A 25,501-nucleotide genomic window follows, 5' to 3' on the forward strand; every position below is an offset into this window, starting at 1 on the left:
AAAACTCTCCTACTAAGGTTGCAAAGCTCACATGAGAATTATTTTTTTTTTAATACTGGGTTGTTACAGATAGCTAGAACTGCCTATGTACAATCAAAGTAGAAGCACCTCATCTCCAAAGTACCGTGTTTAACAACAGAGTTATCAAAGCAGATGACAGTACCTTAAACATCCACCACATCGTTACATAAAAAAAACACCAGTGCAGGTCAAAATGGCAATATTTCCTGCTTGCTAAAGTAAAGCCACAGGTTTCAATGCATTAATGCTTCAGAATTATAGCAAGTTTAGTCAGGCTTAAAGGATTCACTTAAAGGATTTAACAAGATTATTTCTCATATTAAAGAAATTAGGATTAGGAACAGATTCAATTGGTATTCAAATTTAGCTTCTCCAAATCACATACACACATATATAAAGGAAGAAAGAAAAAGCCAAAGAAAGCATATTTAGTTTCACTGTAACAGTTTCTACTTGCCATTGAATTTTTCAGCTTCTCAGCATGCTTCCATTCAACGGCTAACACTAATAGATTTGGAGTTTTAAAGCAGTGGTGTGCCTATCCATTCACCCAAATATGCTTTCCCTCTCCTGATCTCAAACAGCTACCGAAGTCAACACCACGCCAATAGGCAGTCGCCAAAGCAGGATAGCTCCAACTTCAGCACTTAAGACTCAGGCATGAAGACTTTATGCGAAGATCCTAGAAGCACAGGAAGAGGCTGCAATTCATCACCCGTCTACCAGCCTCTTTGTTCTCTCGTCCTGTCCCATACCACCTATCTTGTTAGTTCAGATGTTTGCGTGGATATCAGCTACCAACAGTGAAACGCATTAAATGGCAGGACCAAAAAGTACACTGAAGTTGCAGCAAGCTGGCTATTTACAAAGGTATTAAGTCATTAGGACAAACAAAAGTAAGATCACCTACAGATGCTTTAATTCACTGTAAACAGACACATGCACTAAGGGTGACAAGTATTTTGTCTGATGAGTTGCATGGTTTGCTATCTTCACAGGAAGCACAATGGAAGACTACACCACCACAAAAGCCAGGTAGGAAGTGAGTAATGTCCTTTCAGAGAAGAGAGCATCATAAAAGCGGAAATTAATGCTAACGGAAGCACTGATCCACTCTGTGCTCCATTTATTTCCTTAATTACAGAACAACTCCAATCATTTACTTCGAAAATTGCAAGACACAATGCAAACCTATCTCAACTTTGAACTTTTTTCAAGAACAACATACAGTATCACTGCAGGGAACATTTTACCAGCTTTTAAACTCATAGTCAAAACTAAAACTCACTTATCTGAAGCATTAATTTTTCCTTGCAAACAATTTGTACCAGTGCTGGATTTAAAAAGTTTTAATAGAAAAAGGAGGGAGAAAAAAAAAAGACAAATGTTTTCTGAAGAATCTCAAATCTATACTCAAAAAATGGATTAACACAAAGGGAGTTTTATTCTCCCTTTTATTAACATGAAATTTTAGTTTGGCACAACTAATGATGCATTATCTGCCTAATATTCAAACGTGTGCATGTAAAACTGACACACACACGGAGTAAAATTGACAAAACAAATATGCACGTGGGTGAAAAAGTGTTTCAGGTAAGCCTACACAAGAAAAACAGCTTTTTTTTCACTGCTAGACAAATATTCCTCAGAATTTCTTCCATCACTTCCTTTGCAAAGCTTTACTACTTTTGATCCATGCAATGGAATACACTACTTTTCTCCTCCTCCTGGTTTTGAAGGTACAACTTAAAGAGTCTCTGACAGCATTAATCAGCTGTAATACAGCAATAAAATGCTAAGAAACCAAATTCAGATCAGCCTACATCTAATACACTCTGAAAATGCAGTTCTCTCTTTCTACCACTAGATAGAAGTCTGATCAAGTTAAAAAGCAAGAAGAGGGGGAACACCGCATAGAAACTGGAAAAAAATCTAGAATGCCAATATTGGAACTGTCACTAGACAAAAGATTATTCTCCAGGTGTATGCTTAAAAGGATGCCAGAAACCCTCCACCTTCAATTTATCATTAACATCAGAAGGGAGGAGGGAAGAAAAGAGGGAAGGAAAAACCCTGTTGCTTAAAAGTGTGAGCTGACCTCTACAGCTGAAATATAAATGCAAATGTATGAACAGTGAGATACAGATCAGAAGTAGCTTTGCACTTTTGAACACTTGCGTATTTTTAATTGTTCTAATACTATTTTTTTTTTTGTTATGCAGCTAATGTGCAGTCGTGTTTTCTGGTGTTCTGTCTTACTACCTGTCAGGCTTGATGATGTCAGACAAGCTAAAGTAAGCTCATCTTTGCAGTTAGGCATGGTCTGCAGACCATTTAGGAAAAGTTCCGAAGTTAAAAATGCCAAATTTGAGTGTTTATCTGAGATAAAGTCAGAGAAAGGAAACTTAACACATGCTAATACGAACCCATGTCCTGAAGGAGCAATGAAGTATAAACAACACTGAACTCTATTATCTGGCATCTGACGTCTGTTCACTCGAGATTCTGCGTTCAGGTAGTCCTCAAATTTACTGTCAATGTAGTCGATAACAGGCTGCCAACTGCAGAGGTTACATGAATAAAAACCTGTAAGTTACATCATTGAGGTAAAAACTCTGACTTTGCTAAGAATTAGTTGACTTTTTTTTTTTTTTAAATGAAAGAATTCAACACAGCCTATTTTAAGTAAACAGCTTCTAAACATACAATCGAGTTACACACAGGCCTGAAGACTGAATATATGAGTTCACTGGAAAACCTTTACAAACACAATTACCTTCACCATAATAGCATTAAATAGAATACTTAGAAGAGTAACCAAAGGAAGCACTTCGATGGTCAAATCTTGTGAGAGCATATAAATAGGTTCAGCATACTGGAAGTGCTGATGAAGAGCTAAACATTCTGCCTGCTTTGAAGGCATTAAGAGACAAGCTGATAGCATTTCCATCAAGTTATAATGGTCATGAAAACACTACTATAGTCAAAGTTTCCAGTTAATACCAAAGTACAGGCAAGTTTAAATACATTAGTGTTTTAACTGAAGATCTAGGCACATACTTGAAGTCACAAAGCATTATATCACACATGCACAAAAAAAGATAATCCTATATTACTGTGGGAGAACAAAGAATGTCTTCTTACCAATTACTATTATCCACAGCATCTCCAAATCCTGGTGTGTCAACTATTGTAAGTAGTAACTGAACACCACCTTCTTTGATTAACACTTTTGACTGCTCAACCTGTAAAAAGAATCAGATTAAATGCTTCACAATGTGGTCACTGGCTTTAAACAACGGGAAAAGCACTTGGTAAGAAACTCAACAAAAAGCTGCTAATCTTTCTGCCCCAGGGCAACTTGCTTTGCTTATAAAATCTCAATTTCTTTGGTAAACATTGATTTGTACATTAAAATGGACCATAATTTAAATTTTAGAAGTATGTAATAAAAGAAGCCATTTAAGTATATTAAATATCCTAATGTTTTATCTCCTTTAAAAAGAGGAAAAACCCTAAGCTGATGTCAGCATAAAAAAAGATATTCTGAGATATCCAGACATTGTCATAAACCAGGGATCATCCTCAAAGAAATTGCTAACTTCAGCTATTTTAAAGAAAATACATTTTTTTTTTTTAAGAGCTAAGTCCCACCACTTGCCCCAGCCATCTAAATGTTACATTTCTTGTTCAGTTCATCTGTTCTTAAGAGCACGCTTGTTTGCATACAGCTAGCATAACGCAGGGGAAAGAATCCTAGAAAGTGATGGTTTCCTGTTATAAAAGCAGCAAGACTGGAAGAGAATACAATCTAGCTGCAATCTGCTGCACCATAACTCACGTGATCATCCTGGATTGGTTTTCTGGTAGTTCAGGTCACTGATAGAAATCTGACTCAACAAGACAACTGCCACAGCACAAGATCTGATGCAAGATCTGGGTGTGGGAAGGCCTACTGGAGGTGTGAGCATCCATCTGCAGCACAGCTCTGTGAGCTTGCAGGAAGTTGGTCAGCAAAGATCAGGCTGAACAGCAAATGGTCTGCCAAGCCTTTTTTTCCCCCCTACATGAAGCAGCAATAGCTCAATACTTATTGAGAATGCCAGCATCAGGTGTATCCACCCAATGAAGTAGCATTTAATGAAAAAACGTGCTATAATCACTATTGTACCTGTCAGTCTGATCCACAACAGTAAGAAATAATAAATTCACAGTAGCATTTTGGATCTTTTGAATGCTTTTCCTGATATTAATAGTAATTCAACAGAAACTGCCTTGAAACTGTTTTCTAGATACAGATTTAATAAATCAACCATTCCATTTATTGCTCTTAATAGCAAGCTGCCACACAGAAGTTTGCAGACATTTATGCCACAGAGTTGCTTAAAATACTGCTTAAGCCTCTGGATCATCAACTACAGAAAGAAAATTCTGTTATATGTAACTAACTGCCAGAACAGCAATGGACTGTCAGAGTAGAATGGAGATGGAGAGTCCTTTCTGGACAGCCCCTTGACAAGCTCAAGATTTGATAGATCTTACCAATGATACTTAAGAGCTTGCACACAGCTATTTGTGCAAGTGAAACAGGCTGGTTCACACATACACACACACGAAACTTGTTGTGAACACTTTGCAGTCATTGGTTATATGATGCAACTTAAAGCTGTAAGATAAATGATCAGCCGGTGGAAAGTCAAACTAAATACCTCTTGCACAAGTAAGAAACACATAATTAAGAAGAGAATATAGAGAAGCACAGAAAACAACAACAACTTCAAAGAAGTTGAACCTCCATATTTAACCTCTAAATTCGTAGAAAGTCATGTTTTCCCTTATTTATCAAGTTGGTATCCTACCCAAGCCAGATCAATCCATTTTGCTGCTAGGTCTGAATACAGGATTTCAGCAATATCCTAGCTGTCTGCAGCATGCAGTCACCACGAGCAGAGTTCCTCACCCAACAAAAAGGCAAAAAAAAAAAAAAAACAAAAACAAAATCAGTAGGGCATCTACATAAATGAATTCTCAGCACTGGGATAATCTGGATGATGAGTTACAGGAGAATCTAGGTTGGAGTGAACTTCAAGGCCACCCAGTTCAACCTCCTTCTTGAGTGTGCCTAACTGCAAAGTTAGGAAAGTTTAAAACAAAGTTAAAAAAAAAAACAAACCAAACCACTGAAACCCACCCACATCCACCAGTCTAGACACCACCAAGCCACTCTTCCACTAACTGCACAACTTCTATCCTTCCAAAAGTGTCCAGTACAAAGCTTGAGGAACCTGTGAATACGTGCAGCATTCTTAAAACGTGAAGTTTTAATTGTGGTGAGTAGACTTTTTTTTTTCCCCTCGAGAGCTCCATAGAGAAATTTTATTGTACACAACTGATGCCAGAACTCAAGGCAGTAATCCCCAGGCACACAGTCAACTCAGCCAAGAGTTTACTACTCACAAGCTTTAGCACGCAGAAGATTAACTTCTGATTCCTTGAATTCTTTTTACTATCTTGCATACAGTAACCACAGAATGTTCCTACAACCAAGCTCTCTGCAAGTATAAGAAAGCCATAACGCTTTCTAAATACTACAGATGATAACATTAAGAACTGTACTCTTGCCAAGAACTACAAGGTATCAGCTTTATTCTCCAGCACAAAAAGTCCCAGCAAGAGTCATTAAATTCTTAAGCTCTCATAGTGGAATGCTTTTACAGGAAAAGCAATTAATAACGTATAATCTTGAATGTGTGTTTATAACCAAGAAAAAGGAAGGTCAGGAGTTCCTTAGGAATGCCACACCAAACATTTCTCCCCGAGCGCAGCTAAATTTCTGAAGTCACCTTCTGACAAATGCCCTGCCTTCGTAACTGAATCTCTGCCGACAATGCTAACATCGTACTTGGTGGTGAGGATTCAAATTCTTACTCTTCATCAATTCATGTAAGCCCTGCTGTGATAGAGAAGCATTTTCAAATACCTACTGAATAAGAAACTTACTCAATCTAATTAAGTGTTTGTGAACGCGCTGTGGACAGTCAGACCGTACCCACCACACACTGTAAGTGGTAGAGACAGCTGGTAAGGGACAGTAGGTAAAAAAACCTGCCCTACAGCCTCTAGAAAGTTGTATTTCTTTTGTATCCTAAATGGATGTGCCCATACATGGTCAAAGGCAAAGAAAGCAGCGACATCTGGAAAAGATCCAAAAAATCCCTGTAAACTACTGTCATTCATAGTTAAGCATCCAACAGTATCCTATCATCTGGTTTTACAAGTATTCCCAAGGGATTCATGGAAAACATTAGTTCAAGCCTTGGAATTTAAAACTTTTAATAAAAACCCTACTCCAAACGGCCATTTTCCCATGCACTCTGGTTAACTGGGTCACGCTGGTCTATCCTGCAGCGCTACATAGAATTCTGTGACACTGAGCACGTTACAGCTTGGCTATTTTAATGGATTAAACAGGACTTTGCATCCATCTGACATCAAGTCATTTACTACTAATCGCTGTTTTTTTTTGTGTGTTTTCAAAGAAAGGAACGTAAAGGATGTGCCTCATGAAACAACGTAAAGCTACTACTGTTTTCAAGCACTGCCCAAACTACAGTTAGCAATTATTTAAGTGAGACTACTACATGTTTCCTGATCAATGATTCCCACCGTACCAGAGCAGGGAATTATTACCACTGAGAGTTTAGGCTGCTCTCATGGTATGTCTCACCCCTACCCTACAAAACCTTAGCATTCTGATATTCAGCTTAAAAATGCTTACACTAGTGAAGAGTACAAATCCCATGGATCCAAATGCCAGAGTTTGTTACTAACTCTTTGATTTATTATTTGCTTGGAATCACAAACAAATCAGCCAGAGCTGCCAGCACACACAATTTCTAAGGTTGTAGTGGGAAACTTTTATCCTCACTTAGAAATTGAAAGAAGAGACTTCTGTCTTTGAGGAACACAACAGTTCAGGATGATTAGATAATCCAATTTTGCTATTTAGCACATGAAAATACTTAACTGAGACTCCAGAAACTCCACATGAACAGATTTTGTTTAGTTTTTCATACACTGATCCACCATCAGCCAGGGATAGAGTGAGTTACCTTTCAAAGCAGTCCTGTTATTCACTTCCCTGTTTTTTAAGTTTGAATGTAAATTGTTCTTGTTTTTCCCAGTTAAAAATAATCTTCCAATGACAGGATGCCAACTCACCCTTAAGTTATTAAAAACTATACATGTACGTGAATGTAATCTGAATTGGCTTACTTCAGTTACCAATGCAAAATCAACAATAATGAAGGTCACACCAAGGTTCTCCTCCAATAAGAAAAGTCATCCTTCTGTGTAGTTTTCCAGCATTCACTGAGCTTCATTAATAAGTTCATTTTATCAGAGCTGAACTATTTGCACATCTTTTCCATATCATTTAAGAGTTCTTTAAACCAGGTTCATCAGCTCAGATTTTCTTAATGCTCTGATGCCCCTGGTCAGTGGATCATAGCAGTGGAACAGTGCTATCCAGTTCCACTGAGCATTCAATTTTACAACTTCTGTTTAGTGTTTCAAGTACCTACTAGCTCAACACAAGGCTTCCTAATCCCTTCTTGACAGCTCTGTCAATACACAATTGCTTCGGACACAGCTGAGGTGATCTGAGTGTCACACTTTGCAGTTGGTGGAGCAATGAGGGACAACAGCAACAGTCATGAGCCATAACCTGGTACTCAGCAGAGGTCTGTATGAAATTGGATTTATCGTAAGCTGTCTACACCGAAATCTTAAACAAGTGTCTGACAGACGTCAAGAGAAATGAGTGGAGCTAGTTTTCTCTTATTCCTTTGCTCAAAAAAAAACAGCTGACTGAAGAGCAATTATTTCCTAAACTACTCACAACACCAAGAAGGCATTTCTAGTTATTTCTTAGTATTAGGTTGTTTTCTTCTTGAATAATATTTTTTATAACACAAGCAGCATTCTGCTTTTCTCGAGAAGAAAATATATTTAAATAGCAGCAAAATATTACAGAAAACAAATAGATCAAGTTCTGCTTTTTCAATGTGACTAAGCATTTCAGTTGTAACGTACACTCATAGGAACATATTCTTTGCCCATGCAAGTCTAGTGCTTAAAGTCAGCCAGGTCCACTCTAGTCCAGAATAACAACTTCTGACTGGTAGAAAATGTACCACAAAGGATACAGGTTGCAGAATACTGCTGGGCAGTTTTATGCAAAGGATTTGCTGTAAGTGGAAGGATCTAATAATACACAGTTTCTGAAAGCCTGCTTTAAAGAGTTGAGGTTTTTGCTGCACATTTAAGTATTTCCACGTATATGTAATATTTTAATTGATAATGAAACATTCCACTTCCCAACAGGACTGAACCCATATGATATTCCTAAAGCACACGCAGTACACAAAGTACGTCAGGGCTCCCACACTTCAAAAGGCTACAATTTTCATGGCCTGAAAGTTTTGCATAGGCCACTGTGCACTGGGTGACACATTGAATATTTCTCAGTGGTTCACATTAGGGCTGCACTTATTTAAAACATACGTACTTATCTGACAACTGTATCACCTCGTGTCACTAAATTGCAAGTTAATTTACTCAAGGTGCAGTCTTCCCCCCAGACATACCTGTACAGTCTTTTTAATTCTGTGTGAAGGACCTGGATACTCCGGGGAATATAATTCTGTTAAGAATAACGAGTTGATTAATGTTGATTTTCCCAGTCCAGATTCACCTAGAAGAAAACAGAACAGTTCAGTAAAACACAGTATCAGAGATGGTATAAACACCTAGACGGATATTTCAAATACTCTTAAAATATAATACCTGAAAATATTCACCTCTTTCTGAGGGTTTGAGAAGCTATCATCTTCCAGATATAAATACTTTTTTCTTTTTAAACAGCAGTTAGATTCTACAAACATTCATTTTTCAGATCACATTTTTTGGTAATGCTAAATGCATTTAGCACTTCCACAGCTCCTATTACAATACACAAAGGCTACATTGCAAAATTAAAGTTTATTAACAAGTCATCCTCCTGATACCAGTCTGTGTCGTGATATAAAAGCAGATTAATTTATCTCCTTTATGTTGATATTACTTGAGGATCTTACTGTAAGACAGGGAGGGGGAAGAAAAAAGAACTTGAGATTATTTTGTTTTCATTACTAAAGTCATGAGAGCTAAAATGAAGTTTCAGAACTACGTGGTTTGCTTGGCAATTTTGTTGGTGGTATTGCGGCATGGAAGGGGAATGGATTTTATTTGTGGTAGGTTTTTTTAGTAAATTGTTCATGAACAACAGTAAACCAGCCTTACTAAAGAATCTGGAGACACTATTGCCATGACAATCCAAATGAATACATTTACAAATCCCACAGTAAAAATTACCCCCATTTACAGCTCCAAAGAGACAGGAGCAAGAATTCCAGATCAACTACTTGAATTACAGTACTCAGAAACACAAGTCTCTTACTTAGCTTTGTATCATAAAGGGGTTACTTCAACACGATAATTCATACCAGCATGAAAATAAGCAAAAAACAAATCTCATATGCCTTTCTATGTTTTTCTTTAAATTTTCCCTATGCAGTGGTGTGTTAATTGAAACAGATACACAGAAATTTGCTCTGAAGGTAATGCATTCAGATACAAACTAAAAAATAACCTGCTACGCCCTATCCGCCACCCAAAACATCGACAGTTTTAGAGACTAAACTTCAAGCTTCAAAACTTGTCTCAGTAAGTGTGCTAGGTTAATGCAATCAAGAGCTACAAAACAGAGAGCAGCTACAAGCTTTAGCAGACAAGACTGCGTTTCCACTGTAATCGCTGGCTGGATTTCATCCACCCGCTAGTTTATACGCATCAGCCAGCTCCATTACAAGCGTGGAGCTCCAAGCCTCCGTGGTACTGAACAGAGCAATCTGATTAGCTGTACTGTAAATGGATTAGCAGCTGCTGAAACACTGCAAGTGGAGCTCCTACAGTCTGGCTCTGCTGTGAGCAGTGCTCCTCCTGCCCAGCCCACCCTGCCTGAGAGCTGAGCACGCCTGCAGGAACCCATCATGGGGAGAAAATGGGCTGCGATTGCCATGGCCAAGAAGCAAGGAGACACCCCAAGTTATAACCTCAAAGCAGCACTGCTGAGAGCACAAACCCCAGAATGATAGCAATCCAAGAGCTAGGAGGGATGGGTTTGCTGACAGGCACTTCATAACTACCATCGCAGATCTTGCCTTTTTCTGTGGTCAGATCTCTTAGATGTTTCACACTGTGAATACATTGCTGAGAAGTGTCTGGTTGCAATGGACGTACATACACTGATGCTCTTCACTTGCTTAATCTTTAGGGCAGGGCCAGCTGCAGTTCCAAGGCTCCCTACTAAGTCTGCAGTGACAGAAGCTTCCACAAAGCTCAGCCTGCCAAAACACCCGATGCTGCAGCCAGTTTGAAGCACCGGATTTTTCCCACTGCTCTGCTCAGAACACACACATCATTCCACATAAGCTGGAGAGTTATTTATGCATCCTACTGAACCCCATTTTGCAATTTATAATTCATATTCTTTTGCTGATCACTCCTTCTCAGTTGACCATAACCTCCCGCAGGGCTCTCTGCTGCACTGTCAAAGAAGCACTTATAAGCTGCAGAAAAACATTTGCGTAGCCAGTTCAACTTATATATATATAAGAAGAATTGTTCCTTCTTTACTCTCTCAGGCTTACTGCTAGTAGAAGTGGAAAACACAGCACAAACGCTTTTCCCTAAGATTATGTTGCTTGTCATATTACCACTGAAATTCAACATATGGAAATAAGATTTTTAGCTTTGAAAAGATTCGATGAAGAGCCAAGCAGCTCACCTGAGATGGCTGCTGCAGAACTCCAAAGAGGCTGCTTTCTGACCGACAGCACCAAGGATGGGAAGGTAGTTTTGAGCTGAAGTCCGCCAAAAGACAACATGCTAAGGACATTCAGGCACCACCCTGTGCTCAGAAGGTGCCCAGCCATCTAAAAAACACATACTGATGCTAACTTTAATCAACCAGCGCAGACTGCAACAGTTTAGACTGCTTAACTACTACACAACCTCATGGTTAACACCTATGATGGCAGTTAAGGCTCTAAAGACAAATAAATTACACTGAAACCATAGGAAAAACCCAACCGGAACATTCAAGTCTGTACTATGGGGAGTCGCACTGTTCCCAGTATGGTCCAGTAGGGCATTCTCTGCTGACTGAAAAGGATGCAGAATTAGAGAAGCTAAGTATATTCAAGCAACTCTAGCCAGCCTCACGCATTCAAATATTCTGATCTTAGCTAGAAATATGTTAAACAAAAACCTTTACTTTTTCCTCATATAGAGGCTTGTTCAATGTGAATTCAGTTGAAAGGATTCCCCACTGGAAAGGCTTGAAACGCAGCTTCAGAGGATTCAATGCACTACAAATACAACAAACAAAACATAAGAGAATGGGGAAAACTAACAGAATTTACTTTGCCTTAACATAAAAAAGCACATCCACGAAAGGTGCATTTTCCCCACTTTATGTAACCATTTCCGATGAGATTTTTGCACAGTTAAGGCAACATAAAGAAGCAGAAGGATACAAGATGATACAAATGAACTATTTCAGTTGTCCTGTCTTCCGATCACTGTGCATCATGGTGCACAACTAGATCCAGCAACCTAATTCAGAGTGATTTTTAAGAGATATCCAGACTTTTCTGTTTTCAGCATAAAATCATTCACTTCAGAACAGAAAAAATGAAATACTTTTGACTTTTCAGGGTAATACTGAACCCTGAATTATAACTTCTGATGTTCAAATAGTGCTGACTTCCTTTACTTTGCTCTTACTCTCCCACTAAGTGTTTCATATATGTCTCAGGTTCTTCTAAACTTTCAGTTCTTTCTCTCCAATATTTTGTGTCTAAGCTATCAGCAATTTAGTGCTTCAGAATTCCAATATTTTCCCAAGCTGCTTTTCGTCTGGAGTCACAATCAAATACATTGAGTTAGCCACTCCCATTGGTAGAATTAAGCAGGTACTTCTGTTACACAGTCCCACCAGTCTTGCAAAAGACAATCTTTTGCTAGATTGGAAGAACTGGCAGAAGTTCTGACTCTTCTCATGTCTGTGAATTTCTAAATGTCTGTACAAACACTGGAACTTTTCCTCGTACTTTGTAAGTTGTATATATCCAGTGCCTATTTTTTTCCAGTTCAAATTCTACTCATTAGCTCTTGTTCCAGATTTGTTACTTCAAAGGAACTTAGGCTGCAAGCGTCTCCTCCCTACGACAATAGAAATGAATTGTTATCCTTAAATCTTAATGACACTGCTTTTTTTCACCATTCATTGTTGTGGCACGTTGAGAATGTGGCCTATTTCCAACCTCCTCCAACTTTTCAACCTCCTCCAGCCTTATTCAAGCAAGTACAAGGGAAATGGGCAAGCAGTCCAATCCAGTTTCCAGCTGTATATGTGATTCCTGTTATATTCCTAACTCCAGCTGGAGAGTACTGTCTTCCCATTACATCCTCCATTTCCTGATAATGCGCTGCATATCATCTTCAGGTTATCATAACACCCTGAAAATCCAGGACGTTTTCTACTGCCATCTCCTTGTACTTTTAGGAATCTTTTTCTAAAGTCCAACCTTTCAACTCGCAAGCACGACTTACATGCTTAGATTTATGAGTGTTCATTAAACATGATCCAGATAACTAATCAATGCTGAAGTCTCTCAGCGTGCTCTCTGCAGGTTTTATTTGCTTACTCTACTCCTTCATTGAACAAGAAAAATTAATCTTGTGGTCTGACCAGAAGTTTGCTACACTTCACTAACAATTAGCGCCTACCATCACTGCAGCAGTATTTCACACTCATGCCCTATGACATTCAGTTACACCACTGGGAATGTGACTACACACACTATCTGTACCCAGGAATTTCAAGTTGCTTTCCCAGGCTCCATGCAGAATCCATAAATCTGCAGTTAAATTGCCCTGAGAAGTATGCTTCACATGCTGTCACCAAGATGACCCAGTTTCAGCCGCTGTATCTATTCAGAACAGCAATACCTGTGGATTCAAAATCTGAAACTGTGGTGGGTGAGAGGACGTATACTCATCTGAGGGTGCCTCAGACCTTAGCAGAGAGAAGACAACTGCACTTTGCATCCCAGACGAAACAAGTTCTCTACTGCACATTTCTTAAAATGCAGTGGAAGCTTTGGAAAAAGACTGTATTGAAGGCTGCTCAGTACAAGTCAGTCAAATATATGCTGCAGATGCTTTACTCCAATACACTTCTTCTCAGACACAGGTGTAGAGATTTTTTAGCCCCAGACAGATATTTAAAAGGGATCAAGTTCAACAGAAAAAGTGCTGTACTTCCCAACAAAATAGCTACACAGAATATTTACATCAAAGTGTATTTTATTTTTAGCAGGTAAGTTAGGCTTTTGATGGAATCTCTTCCATTTTACAATTTCTAATTCAGTTTTTGCTTGAAATATAGTCTCAGCAGTTTGATGTTGCTGATGCAAAGGAGGAAAAAGCTTGTCAGAAGGCAAAAATAATGCATTTCCTTTCATCCCTGTACAACTCACAGTACTCGCGCACGACAGCACCTGCAGCTTTATGCAAACAGCCCACGTCTTTGATGCCGCTGTATCACAGTTATCAGTTTTTATACAAAAATGAAGCTACATGAATAATCAAAGTTCATGAATAACCAAAGAGCAGACTAACAAGCAGTGCTGAGAGCAAGCGAGAAAGCGTACACAGCTTGTTATGATGGAACAGGCTTCTCACAAAGGGGGAACGATGCTCCGCCACATGTCATTACAGATGACCACAAAAACGGAGGCTACAAGATGCTTTTAATTTTAAGTCTAATTTTAGAAATTTTTGTAAAGGCTAGTTCCTGCCTTCACAGCACTCTGCAAGACACAGAACAACGTTTCAATAAACGTAAGAGAACATCCAAACGAAGCCCAGTGGAAGCAAGGGTGGGCACACCACCACACTCTACAGCCTCTCCCATCTATCTGCAGTACCATGTAAGACATTGTCATGTGAAATCTTGCAGACAGTTCAACTTTATGATTCATAGGCGTTCACAACGGGAATAAAGCCAAGGCTCCGCCATTTCGTAATTTATGCTCCAAATTCAAGTCATGGAAGTAACATCTGTTAGAGCCACAGAGCTGATCCTAGCAAAACATTGCTGGGAAGTCTGCTGGCGATAAATTTGCTTTTGCCTATCAGCAACTGCGTCAACAACAACAGGAATTTGACATCCAGTATACAAGGAGATGATTTCAACAACTTTCTTCAAGCATAATTTAAATTTTAAGTGCAATAACTGAGGACAGACTCTTGGCATACTGTTCTGGCCACAGATCCCATCTAAATAATTCAGAAAAGCCAATAAAAGCAGGGAACAGAAGTACTTCGGAAGAATACTGCAACAGATTTAAGATAGCTTTTCTCAAGTAATATTAATGCCCCTCCACGCAGAGAGGCTTCTAGCTTTCTGCAACTTCACAGACTAAAATGACTGTGAAACACTGGTTTACCTGATCAGATTTTGGCTGCTGCCAAAAGAAATGACCCCCTACTCGCAACCGCTGCTTGGGCTGGGATTCATCCTGCAGCATGACAAAGCAAGACATGATGTCCAGTACCTGAAGGGGGCCTACAGGAAAGCTGGAGAGGGACCTTTTAGAAGGGCATGTACGACAGGACACGGGGAAATGATTTTAAACTGGAAGAGGGTAGATTTAGACTAAATATTAGGAAGAAATTCTTTACTGTGAGGGTGGTGAGATGCTGGAACAGGCTGCCCAGCGAGGTTGTGGATGCCCCCTCCCTGGAAGCATTCAAGGCCAGGCTGGATGGAGCTTTGAGCAACCTGGTCTAGTGGGAAGTGTCCCTGCCTATAGCGGAAGGGTTGGAATTAGGGACCTTTAAGATCACCTTCCAACCCAAACCATTCTATGATTCTATGATCCAGCTAACCAGGGCATGAAGAGCTTTTGGGAAGGAAAAGGAGGGAAAGCAAACATGATCTGCAAGGTAGCTTCTCAAGTAGGATGCATTCCTTCATCAATCATGAGGCAAAGAAAGCAACTTGTCAGCATAAAACAGTATCTAGTCTACTAAAACCAAAGAACTGAAATCACTGATTTCTGTTCAGTTAAAGTTCTTAAACATGACTGCAGATGGTAAAAACATCCCACACCTTTGGTCCACCCAAATCTAGCACCAGTGACAGCTGAAGTGCGACAAGCTGGGATTCAGCATCTAGGCTGTATGAACCTCCAGGTACTCAACTAGTGCTGCAGCCCAGGCTCACCAAAGCTCACTGTGATTTGTTTTCTGTGCTAGTTAGAAGAAACTCCTATGGCTGAAAAAGACGTATTCTTACTGCAATGCAGTTTAGAAGACATTACAAGCAACAAGGAGTTCTCAAAACTGACCTACATGGAAAATCTGAATTCACAGATCTGTGAAATAACTGGGTTGAGGGATTCAACTGAAAATGACAAACCGCAGAGCTCCAAGACAACAATCTTTTGTGGTTAAATCCCACAACCAACACGTACCTTGAATTTTCACACATCTTAATGAAAGCAAAATAAAATGTCTTCACAAAAGAAGGAAAAAAATATCTGGGTCCAAAATGAGGAAAGGAACAAAGACAGTAGTTGAAGATGCTAGAGGAGGATGCTCTGTAAGACTAAAAGCATACACCTTAGAATACCATTGCTACGTCTGGCAGAACTATGCAGCTAGGGAAAGCTGCAGAGCTGGATATACTCTCTGAAGAGAGACAAAGTGATGAATATAATTCATTAAATTCCCAATTATATGAATTTTCATTAAAAATAGAAGAGAGGGGGAAAAGACAACAGGAACACAATTTTCATCTATACATTACTAATGCATTACTACGCATTCGTATTGACAACTAACTACATAGCATTTCCAGCACATACTGTAACTTCTAAAATAGCTTTAGCTCCTGAGTCAGCAGATGTTAATCAATATCACAGATTAATTAGTCACAGAAAGGTCCGTCATTACTTGGGTAGAAAAAACCTCACACAGCTATCTATATGATGATGAGGAAATACTAACAAAAAAGTGATTTGGATTTCTTAACTTTTAAGGATAAGAAGAAACCACAGTACAGAGGATCAGCATCTTAATAGCTCATGTTACTGGCTTTCTACTTAAAACCAGCAAGTTTTACACATCAGCTCAGGCAAAAGGAAAGAAAGGAAAAGCCCATTAAGCAGGATCTTACTCAAAAACAAACAAAACAATTCTGATAAAACTAAGGCAAGAGCAACAGTATCACAGAAAATTTGAGAAGGACAAAAAATGGATTTTTAAGTAGAAATTAATGAGCCTTCTGCATAATTCTAGAAAGAGCACCTAGACTGACTCAACACCGCATAATCTCTTCCCTTTCAAATTACACATGAGCATAATAAAAACTGCTGGAAATAAGAGCTGAGCACTTTCAAAACATCCCAGGTGAAAAATTCTACCATTAAAGCAATCCACAAAATACGTCAAAGGACTAAACAGATTTCTAGTGCTAGTCAAAACTCTTCTTACCACCTTATACCTCATCTCCCAATGCCTTCTCTTCTTGAGGTCTGTGTAAGCACTTGCTATTGTAGGCAGCACAAAGGAAACTATGTTAGGACACTGCACTTAGTAACCGGCAGGAGTGGCAGGAGAAAGATGGACAGCCTGCCTACAGCACTCTGCAAATTTACCCCAGTAACCTTGTTTTGGGGCAATAAATTATGAAAAAATAAGGCAATGCTTTCCGCAAGCTAGGAAAAAGGGAGGGAATTCTATGCTTTTCAGTATTGCCTTAGTGTTAATAAAAGAATGAGTAGAATAGATGCAGAGATATAATCTATTGGATACGCTGCTGCCCCTTTAAAAGAGTCTTGGCAAAACATACATATTTGATACCTCATTTACTTGACATGGTTCTATGGTCCTGTTTCCATGAGATTGTATTCCATGAAAATGGGTACTTTTCCTTTTAAGAAGAAATATGGAAGCTGAGGTAAGTTAGAATCAGCTTGTATCATCAAAACTGTACCTTTATAATGTCAAGAAGAACTTGTTTTGCTTCAACACTATAAGCCATTGCTTCCAAATTGCTACCACAGCTATTTAGTTTTCTAGTAACTACTCAGAGGAAAACTGAGCCGCTTTTGTAGCCAACAACAGGAGCATACATTTAGAAAGCAGAAAGGAAAATGGATATGTCTGCTGATAAGGTGATACCCTAAGACCTGCCTAGTGTGTTCACCCTTCATGAGCTTGCTGTGTTTGGTGGTGGCTGAATGTGAAGGGGAACTTCTGGAGTTCTTACAGCTAGGGAGGAAACAGCCCAGAGCCAGGCACGCAGAATCAGGCAGTCATAGACCTGATCTTCACAGCAGGTTAGAGTGATATACAATGAGTTTAGGCAAATGTTTTCCCACAGCAATTCTTAAATCAGTCAAATGCAATGTAAAAACAACAACAACAACAAACAGTTTAACACATTAGAAAGTTCCCCGTTCAATAAAAACTCAGAGTAACTCATAGATACACATAAGTAACATTTCTGTAACTAACAAATGTTTTCTTTGAAACATATCCTAAAAAAAATTGATATAAAAACAAGATTACACATATGCTAAACAACGTGCCATTTATAAAGCAGGTTAAGTTTTGTTGTTTGACTTACAGCAAGGACTTGCCTTCATCCCACACTGACTGGATGGATCAATGGCACCAACAAGGCACGCTGCCAAAGCACAGACGTACTCACTTATTAACAAAAACTAATCTGATACACAACTGCAGCTAAGCATTGCTAGAGGTTGTGCTCCTCCCCTGAGCTCTCTGAAGTTTCAGACAGCTACAGATTTCACAAAACACCATTTCTAAATATTCACCTTGGATTATTTTTCAGTGACGCCCTACAAAAACCGACTCATGTATAAATTCATGTAGTATTTTTAATATGAGTATCTCCATAGGATGAGCATCTCTTCCAACTACGGAGGACTGAAAAATATTTCAGATAAACATAAATCCTTCATTACAGCCATCACAATACAGTCAGTAATTCTGACATTTTAAGACTTTTAGCCAAAATCCAGAACAATTCCAAGCAAACCTCAGCTCATTTTGGCAAGTTTCTGAAACAAACGACTAATTCCCAAAGTGGTATCAACCAGGACTGCTACCAAAAACATGAAATCCTGAACTCCGCACCACCCATTCTTTGTGTAGACATGAGATTTTCTTTTGCCACACAGACCACCCCTCCTTGCTGCTCCCAGAGAACTGTCCAGCTAGATTCATATGCTGATCCGACCCGGACAAAGCACCACTAGCTGTTTCAGCAGCAGAACAGACTTAAGGCTGGTCAAAAGCTGAACTAAAGCTTGAAGAAGCAGTTGCTTTTGTTGGATCACAGTTTTTCCCTAATTAAACAGCATGGCACTTTATAAACGCCACTGAGGCCAGTATGCCTCTTTAAATACTTAAAATGATGGATAATCATTTCTGCAGTCTCACTTATGCAAGAGACACCCATGCCAACTGAACTCTCCCATTCAAGCATCTTTAAAAGACTACCGTTATATTAAGAAACAGCGTGAAAAGAGAATTCCAACATCTGCAGAAAAACAGAATCAGTTTATAAAAAGCTCTAGACGGAAACTAGTCAAGAAGAGGCTGAACACACATGGAATGAACAGTTTAATTTTTTCCCCTTCACTTTGTTCTGTTTTTCACTACGCAAGAAAATTCTTCAAGGTTTTGCAATGGAAAGTACTTGTCTCATTTTCCTAAAAGTCACAGTAATCTGGTTTGGAAAACAAAAAAAACTGACAAGTGCACAGTACTGAAATGAAAATATTTTTAATTTTACAGTTTTTGAAGATGTCAAATTACTGAAAGGCTAGAAAAATGATAAAACAGAAATGATGAAATAAACAAGTCCAATGCTGACTCTAGTACCACATTGAAAAGTGGGTTTCCGTACTGTGTTTTATCCATTAACTTCTGTGAAGCTAATCATCCTTGCCATGTTTTGATGGGAAATCTCGCAAAGGAACCAGGATCTTGGAAATGGCAGATCTTATTTTCCAGTGCTAGTTGCATTATTACCAACATTAAAACGATGGAAGGAGAAGTAGAAAAAGACAGTTTGCCACATCCAATTGGTTGATGGAAAAAGAATCATGTCAAAGAAATCCTTTGGCATCAATAATAAATTAAAAAAATAAAAAAGGCAACTAGATAAGTTAAAGAACTTCAAAAACAGAGTTATGGCAACGGCTGCCAAGGAATTTGCATCAATCCTACTATATGTGAAAAGATGCACTTCTAGATTGTTCCTATCTGTTTCCAAATGCTAAAGCTAGACGAGCTCATTGGTTAGAACGCTGTCCTTGTAAAATGGAAGAAAATCATCCCTTTACAGATTCAGTAGAGTCATTTATTGTTGGAAATTACAACAACAACAACAACAAACAAGGGACTTTTTGTACTTGAATATACGTAGGGCTATCAAGAACTCCATTCTCAAAAGCTCTCTGAACAGAGCTTCCCAGTGCTAAAGCCATGCAGAGCAGCCATCCTGCAAGCAAGGACAGAGTTCAAACTGGCTGTCACACAGGGGAAAGCAGTAGAGCCACCCCAGCACCCATAATTGGGTTGAAGTCAAATAGCGCCATAGAAAAAAGAAAAAAGAAAAAAAAAATCAATCAGAAAGCTGTGGAAAATGGTTTCAGGCAAGATACAGACTTCAGCAGAAATGTCTGCATCAAACTCTAATATAAAATACATAAATAAGCCCTTTGCTCTTCCAAGAAAATTGCTTACCGAAGTAAGTTCACCACAGACAACCATAAACAAACTTCTTTACATTATGCATTTTTTTTTTTTTTACAGTTTGTTCTGAATTCATCTGTACTGTAAAATAAAGAGATCAAGGTTGTCACTATCACCCTCCAAAACACCATCTTCCCTTCCTAGCCCAAATAAAAAAATCCAACCAATGAGTTATAACAATGAATTATTGGCATAATTTGCTCCAGAGATAATTCGGGTACTAAAGTGACCAACTAGACTTGCTCCTAATTGGAAATGACTTGCTACTTTTAGTACCTGAGTTACGTTACACAACACCCTCCATCACCCCTCAGGAAGCAACACAATACTGCAACTCCTACCATGGTGCTATCTGCTTTTTTGACTAGATAGGCAATTCCAGAAATTAAAAAGAAAAAAAGATTCTTCTTCACTAGCTGGCTTCCTAATTACTGCAGGGATTCTCTTCCTGCCTCCAGCCCACTCCAAAAATGAGATGCAGACTCCTGCCTCTTCTTACATCCAATGGCTTCTCCTGTCTTGACATCGTAAGCACAAGCTGGGTCATTTCCACTGCTTAAAACGTAAAGATAACCTATTCCTTGGTCATAAATTCCTTAAAACATACTTAACCTCTGAAAGGAACCATTTAAGAGAATTCAATTAAAAACTTCAGTTGAAGCCTTTCTTTAAATTATTTTAACCTGCCAACCCTTGGGTCCTTGCACTAGTCCTACTGAAGGTGTATCAAGACAAAAACAGATTTCTGCGGGGATTTATCTTATTTCATTCTGAAGACTTCACCAGAATAACTAAAAGAGCTAGTCATCATAAGAACAAAGTGACTTGGACAGCTTCTTTACACGTCTACTCAAACAACAGCTATGATCAGGAATATTGCCTTATTTTGCAGAGTCTATACACGTTTTATTCCAACTATATACTCACAAAAACAGCTAGTTTTGTGTTTCTTATTGCACCAGTTGTTCAATAATTGGCTCTCCTAGAAACCAGTAACCCCCACTTTCTACTAGGCCATTACTACAGCTTCCTCTTTCCATCCCTCCCGCTCCTCCCTCTCTTGCCAAGAAGCATCCTCAACAAACACCTCGGAGCAGGCACAGCAGGGACTCTCTAGTTAGTCTGCCAGCTAACACCAACCATAGAAGGAAAAAAAGCCCATTTATACCATCCTCCAGGGACAAAAAGCCAAACAGTCCTATACAAGTTTTATAAGGAGTGTCTGTATACTGACATGACATTTTTGATCTCTTTGCCCCTTGAAATTTTTCAAGAGGGCCCAGTGTTATGCAGGGAGAGAGGTAAATGATCTGACAACTGGCAGCACGAGCACGCAGTCTTCCACCCATAAAGAAGGGCAACAAACTCTCTGGTGTCAGACAAAAGGTATGCGGGAAACAGGGCTGGTATTTTACACAGACATCTGCAATCTCGAGTTGAACTATTAAAAGCACTAATTTTAAAACTTCTATGCAGAATACTCTCCCAGTCTCAAGGGGCTCTTTTGCATGATCGCTGCCAGTCTTAGTTACCTAAATGATTTTTCCTAGATAAACAACCCAACAACACAGGCAGGCTTTTATGCTTCAACTCCAAAAGGAAACAGCCTTCCTTTCTCCTCCTTTCCTCAAAACTTTAGGGTTTTTCTTTCCACATCCATGGACAGGAGCGAGGAAAAAAATTCTATTCAACCAAGAGAGGAACACACCCTTAAGTGCTTTTTCTTTACATTTCATACAGCAACTGTACTGGTTCTTTTGGATGCTAGCCTCCTTACAGGGGTCTGTAGGTTAGTTTGCTCCTTCTCCTTTGGAGCACTGAAGCACTGTTGCACCTACAGCAGAGCAGTGCTTTCCAGTGCCCCCAGACTAAACCAACCTTCATCAAGTGAGGAGCCACTTTCTCCCAAAACACAGTGGTGGTTTGCCAACCAAGGCAGCCAGATTTAGAGACAAAGCTGAAAACTATCCATTAATACTGGAGCCTTGAAGGTGGAATGCAATTATTTAGACCAACCAATCAATTCTGCTATCAAATGGGCAGGAAATTTGTTCTTTTAACCCTCTATGCAGGAATTCAGCCCAAGAAAGCAAACCTGGAACAGCCAGTGTAAGCCTCTGTGATTTTTGCAACCATTCTTGTATTCTCCAATCTCAGATCTCATAACCCACTGAATGTGTTTTATTTACAGTTCTAATATTACACCATTTGCCCAGACAGCAACAAGCCACAGAACACTGTTAGGCTACTTGGAGTGACATTTTGTGAGACATACGCTCAAGAAGAACATGAATTTAGCAGCTTTGGATTGTAGGGAAGCAGGCTCAACACAGTTTCTGTCCTCACCATTTAGAAAAGAGAAAGTGGCTCAGTCCAGGTGTAGCAAACATACCGGTTCACCTGGGCTGTTATGCACCCAATCTCATAAGACTTTGAAAGAAACCAATGCATTTAAGAATCTGTCTGCATACAACTTTAACATAAATCTAAAAACAACCAGAAACAACCCCCAGACCACAAACGAGTGTATTTTTAAAGCTGCCCTCATCTTTTTCTTTCACTTGCTTCTTTCCAAAAGCACCACTCAGCCCCAAGAACAGATGAAATACTATTTTAGAGCTTTGGTGCACTTAACCAAGAAGGAGCAACATTAAACAACTACTATGTTTCATGTATCCTCAAACAAAAAGCCAAGAAAAACACATATGTAACACGACAGAAGGCTCTATTAATCCATACTATTCAGAACATACACAAACAGTGCTTAGTTTTGATTTCTGACCAATGACTAACTACTGATTAGCAGGCTTAGAACTGAGACATTAATAAATCTGCTTTGAAGAGAAGCTGGAACAGTGTCAACAATATTTGAGCAATTATCAGCACAGTCACAGTTACTATGCATGAACTCAAATGCAGCCAACAAGACACATCAAGTCAGGAGAAAAAACGCCTTTTGAAAACAGCATTACACAACAAGGTCAATACCAATTAGAAAGGTAAAGTTTTACCGCATTTTAGCAAGACTTGAACTTTGCTGAGAACATTGTCCTCCCAGGTATTCAATGTATTCTTTGCTGATTTGCATACAATTTCCATATCCAGGTTTTGTTTATGAAAAAATGCAAATTTCATATTCCTAAACTAAAGGCCTCTGTAACTACTCTAGAGTGAATGTCTCAGAAGAGCTGGAGAATGCAAAGTACTTGTAAATAGCTTCAATGCATCTTTTGTATTCTTTTCAGCAATCCTGAACTCTATAAAAAGTGAACCAGAAGGCTCTGGTATTCTGGATGCAGCTTATTATTATTATTTTTTTTTTTTAAATAACCTATGGCTTTAAATGGAGACTTCAGATCAAAACGTTATGCCAAATATCCTTCCTTTGAGCCAGAAAACTGATCCAGCTACTCAAAAAGCCACAAGGGGAAAAAAAAAAACAAAAAACCAGCCCTTCAGAAAGGAATAGTCAATATATCCATTGCATGATGCAGACTATAAAAAAAAAAATAGACCACTGCATCTGTGCAATAACTAATTTTACACTTCCCTTTTACAGTGACTGCCTTTGTTAGACACAACTCCTAAAAGCTGGAAATATAAGTTCCCATTATCCAGCATCCAACAGTTACACAACACACCGACACATTTGTGTTGCTGACTACAGAAAGGGCAAGCCCCAAACACATTTAATCCTTCAAGAGGAAACAACCAATGCGCTCACAGTGTGTAAAATTTCCCTCACTTCCAAGGACTGCAGTCACCTTCGAGGAAGATCTCAAAGCGGTGCCATTCAGCAAAATGCAGAGGACAAATCCTGCAGGTCCGTGCTGTTTTAATTTTTATCCATGAGAACTCAATTTTTTGCAAATCAAAATCTACTGCACCTCAAAACTAAGTAGCAACAACATTCTCTTTGCCTTATGCTTTCAACCTCTCAGCACCTTCCCACCTGGGCATATCAAGTCCTTACTGTCTCCCAGAATAGCTTCAAGAGCCGTAGCTTGTGCTTGCTTCTAGAAGCAGTCTAATCTGAAGCTACACATATGTTCTGACATATGCAGTACTGTGTTACAAAACGTGGACAGAGCTGAAGATGTTTTTGAATACCAAGTAATAAAAAGCCTTCTGGAAAGGATCCAAAGTACGTCAACAACAAGCTCCACTCAGAAATCTCAGAAACAAGATCTCTGGATGTGAAAGGATGCTACACGTACCCAGCAGTGGTGCCATGAAACAGCTCCTTGGGCAGAGGAGGTAGCAAGGTCTGAGAAGATGGGGCCTTAACCTCCATCCTCGGCTGCACAAACATCGTCTGCACACACTTTAGCAGAAAAGTTACACAGGATCCTCTACAGAATTAGATTATTTAGTTACGGCATTGTTTTCTTAGCTGGGCAATAAAGATTGCCAAAGTGTAACAATGTACTCAAACCCATGCTGAACTCAGCTATAAAGACACCTAACATAAGAAGTTAAAAAGAAAATTTTACATAGCAAGTTGAGACTGCAGTTCACGACAAGCAGCAGCTGTTTACTTCTCCCTTCATAAAAAATAGGAAACAATCAGTCAGAAACATTTCTCAAGGCAGTCACGTCCCATCACTCAGACAATACTCCGAGCACTGTATGTGCTCCACAAATCTCTCACATCAAAGAATAGGAACTTTAAAAAAGGATACTTCATGGGAAAATTCACACGAGAGGGAATATATAGCAAGGACGACAACCTAAATTTGGCACACACGCCCACCTCTGTAAAAGATGCCACAATCTACATAATTTTTAACTGTGTCAAAGTGAATTCTCTGTCTTTTCTGCAGTTTAAAGTGCTAGAGGCTCTCAAATTGTTATCCAGTAATGACCAGTCTCAAAGTTGATCTAAAGCATGTTGGTAGCTGTTGCTGTTAGAACAATATGCCCACCTGAAGGAAACAAGCAGCTTATAAGGACGAGACATGTATTCTAGAAAGTACAGGCTCTCTTCTAGCATACCTGCACAGGTCTAGCCCTCAGCTGCTGCAGACGTAGCGAGCAGCTTTCATATTAAAAAGCCACTCTTTGAAAAGCAACAACAGCAAAAAGCAGCAACAAGAACATGTGAACTGGATAACAAATCCGGAAAATTAGACGTTTTCACAGCCAGATATATGGATGAAAATGCAAATTAAGCCTTTAACCACTTAATCTGGGAGAAGAGGGAGATTTCAAGGGGGCCAATTCCACAGAGCACCAGCATAAACAGCACAATGGCAATTATGAAACGTGAACAGGCAATGAAATGCCTCCCGAAGCGGGGCAAAACGCAGACTGTATCTATTCATGACTTAAAGGGTAGGCCCCGAGCGCTTATTTTGCAATTCAGCAAGTTGAAGATAACCTAACCTTAGATAGATATATCCAAACAAATCCACTTACCAACATGCAAGCAAGAAAAGAACAACAAAACATAAAAACTGTTACATTTATTAAAATGATCAATGTGGACAAATTTGTCAGAGCTTTGCATACTGAA

At 39.1% G+C, this 25,501-nt stretch overlaps 1 protein-coding gene across 5 annotated transcripts in view; it reads right to left on the bottom strand.

Moving 5' to 3' along the window:
• SEPT7 (septin 7) overlaps positions 1 to 25,501 on the bottom strand; it is a 71,367-nt gene that overhangs the window by 17,681 nt on the left and 28,185 nt on the right. For all 5 annotated transcript variants that reach the window (XM_021386223.1, XM_021386221.1, XM_021386222.1 and 2 more), the window contains exons 4-6: positions 8,670 to 8,776; positions 3,166 to 3,266; positions 2,448 to 2,582 (exon numbers count right to left, since the gene is read on the bottom strand). In XM_021386223.1, the coding sequence (XP_021241898.1) occupies positions 2,448 to 2,582; positions 3,166 to 3,266; positions 8,670 to 8,776 (343 nt within the window). The remainder of the gene's footprint in view (positions 1 to 2,447; positions 2,583 to 3,165; positions 3,267 to 8,669; positions 8,777 to 25,501) is intronic.

This window comes from Numida meleagris, chromosome 2 (genome assembly GCF_002078875.1).
Source record: "Numida meleagris isolate 19003 breed g44 Domestic line chromosome 2, NumMel1.0, whole genome shotgun sequence".
NCBI classification, from domain to species: Eukaryota; Metazoa; Chordata; class Aves; order Galliformes; family Numididae; genus Numida; species Numida meleagris.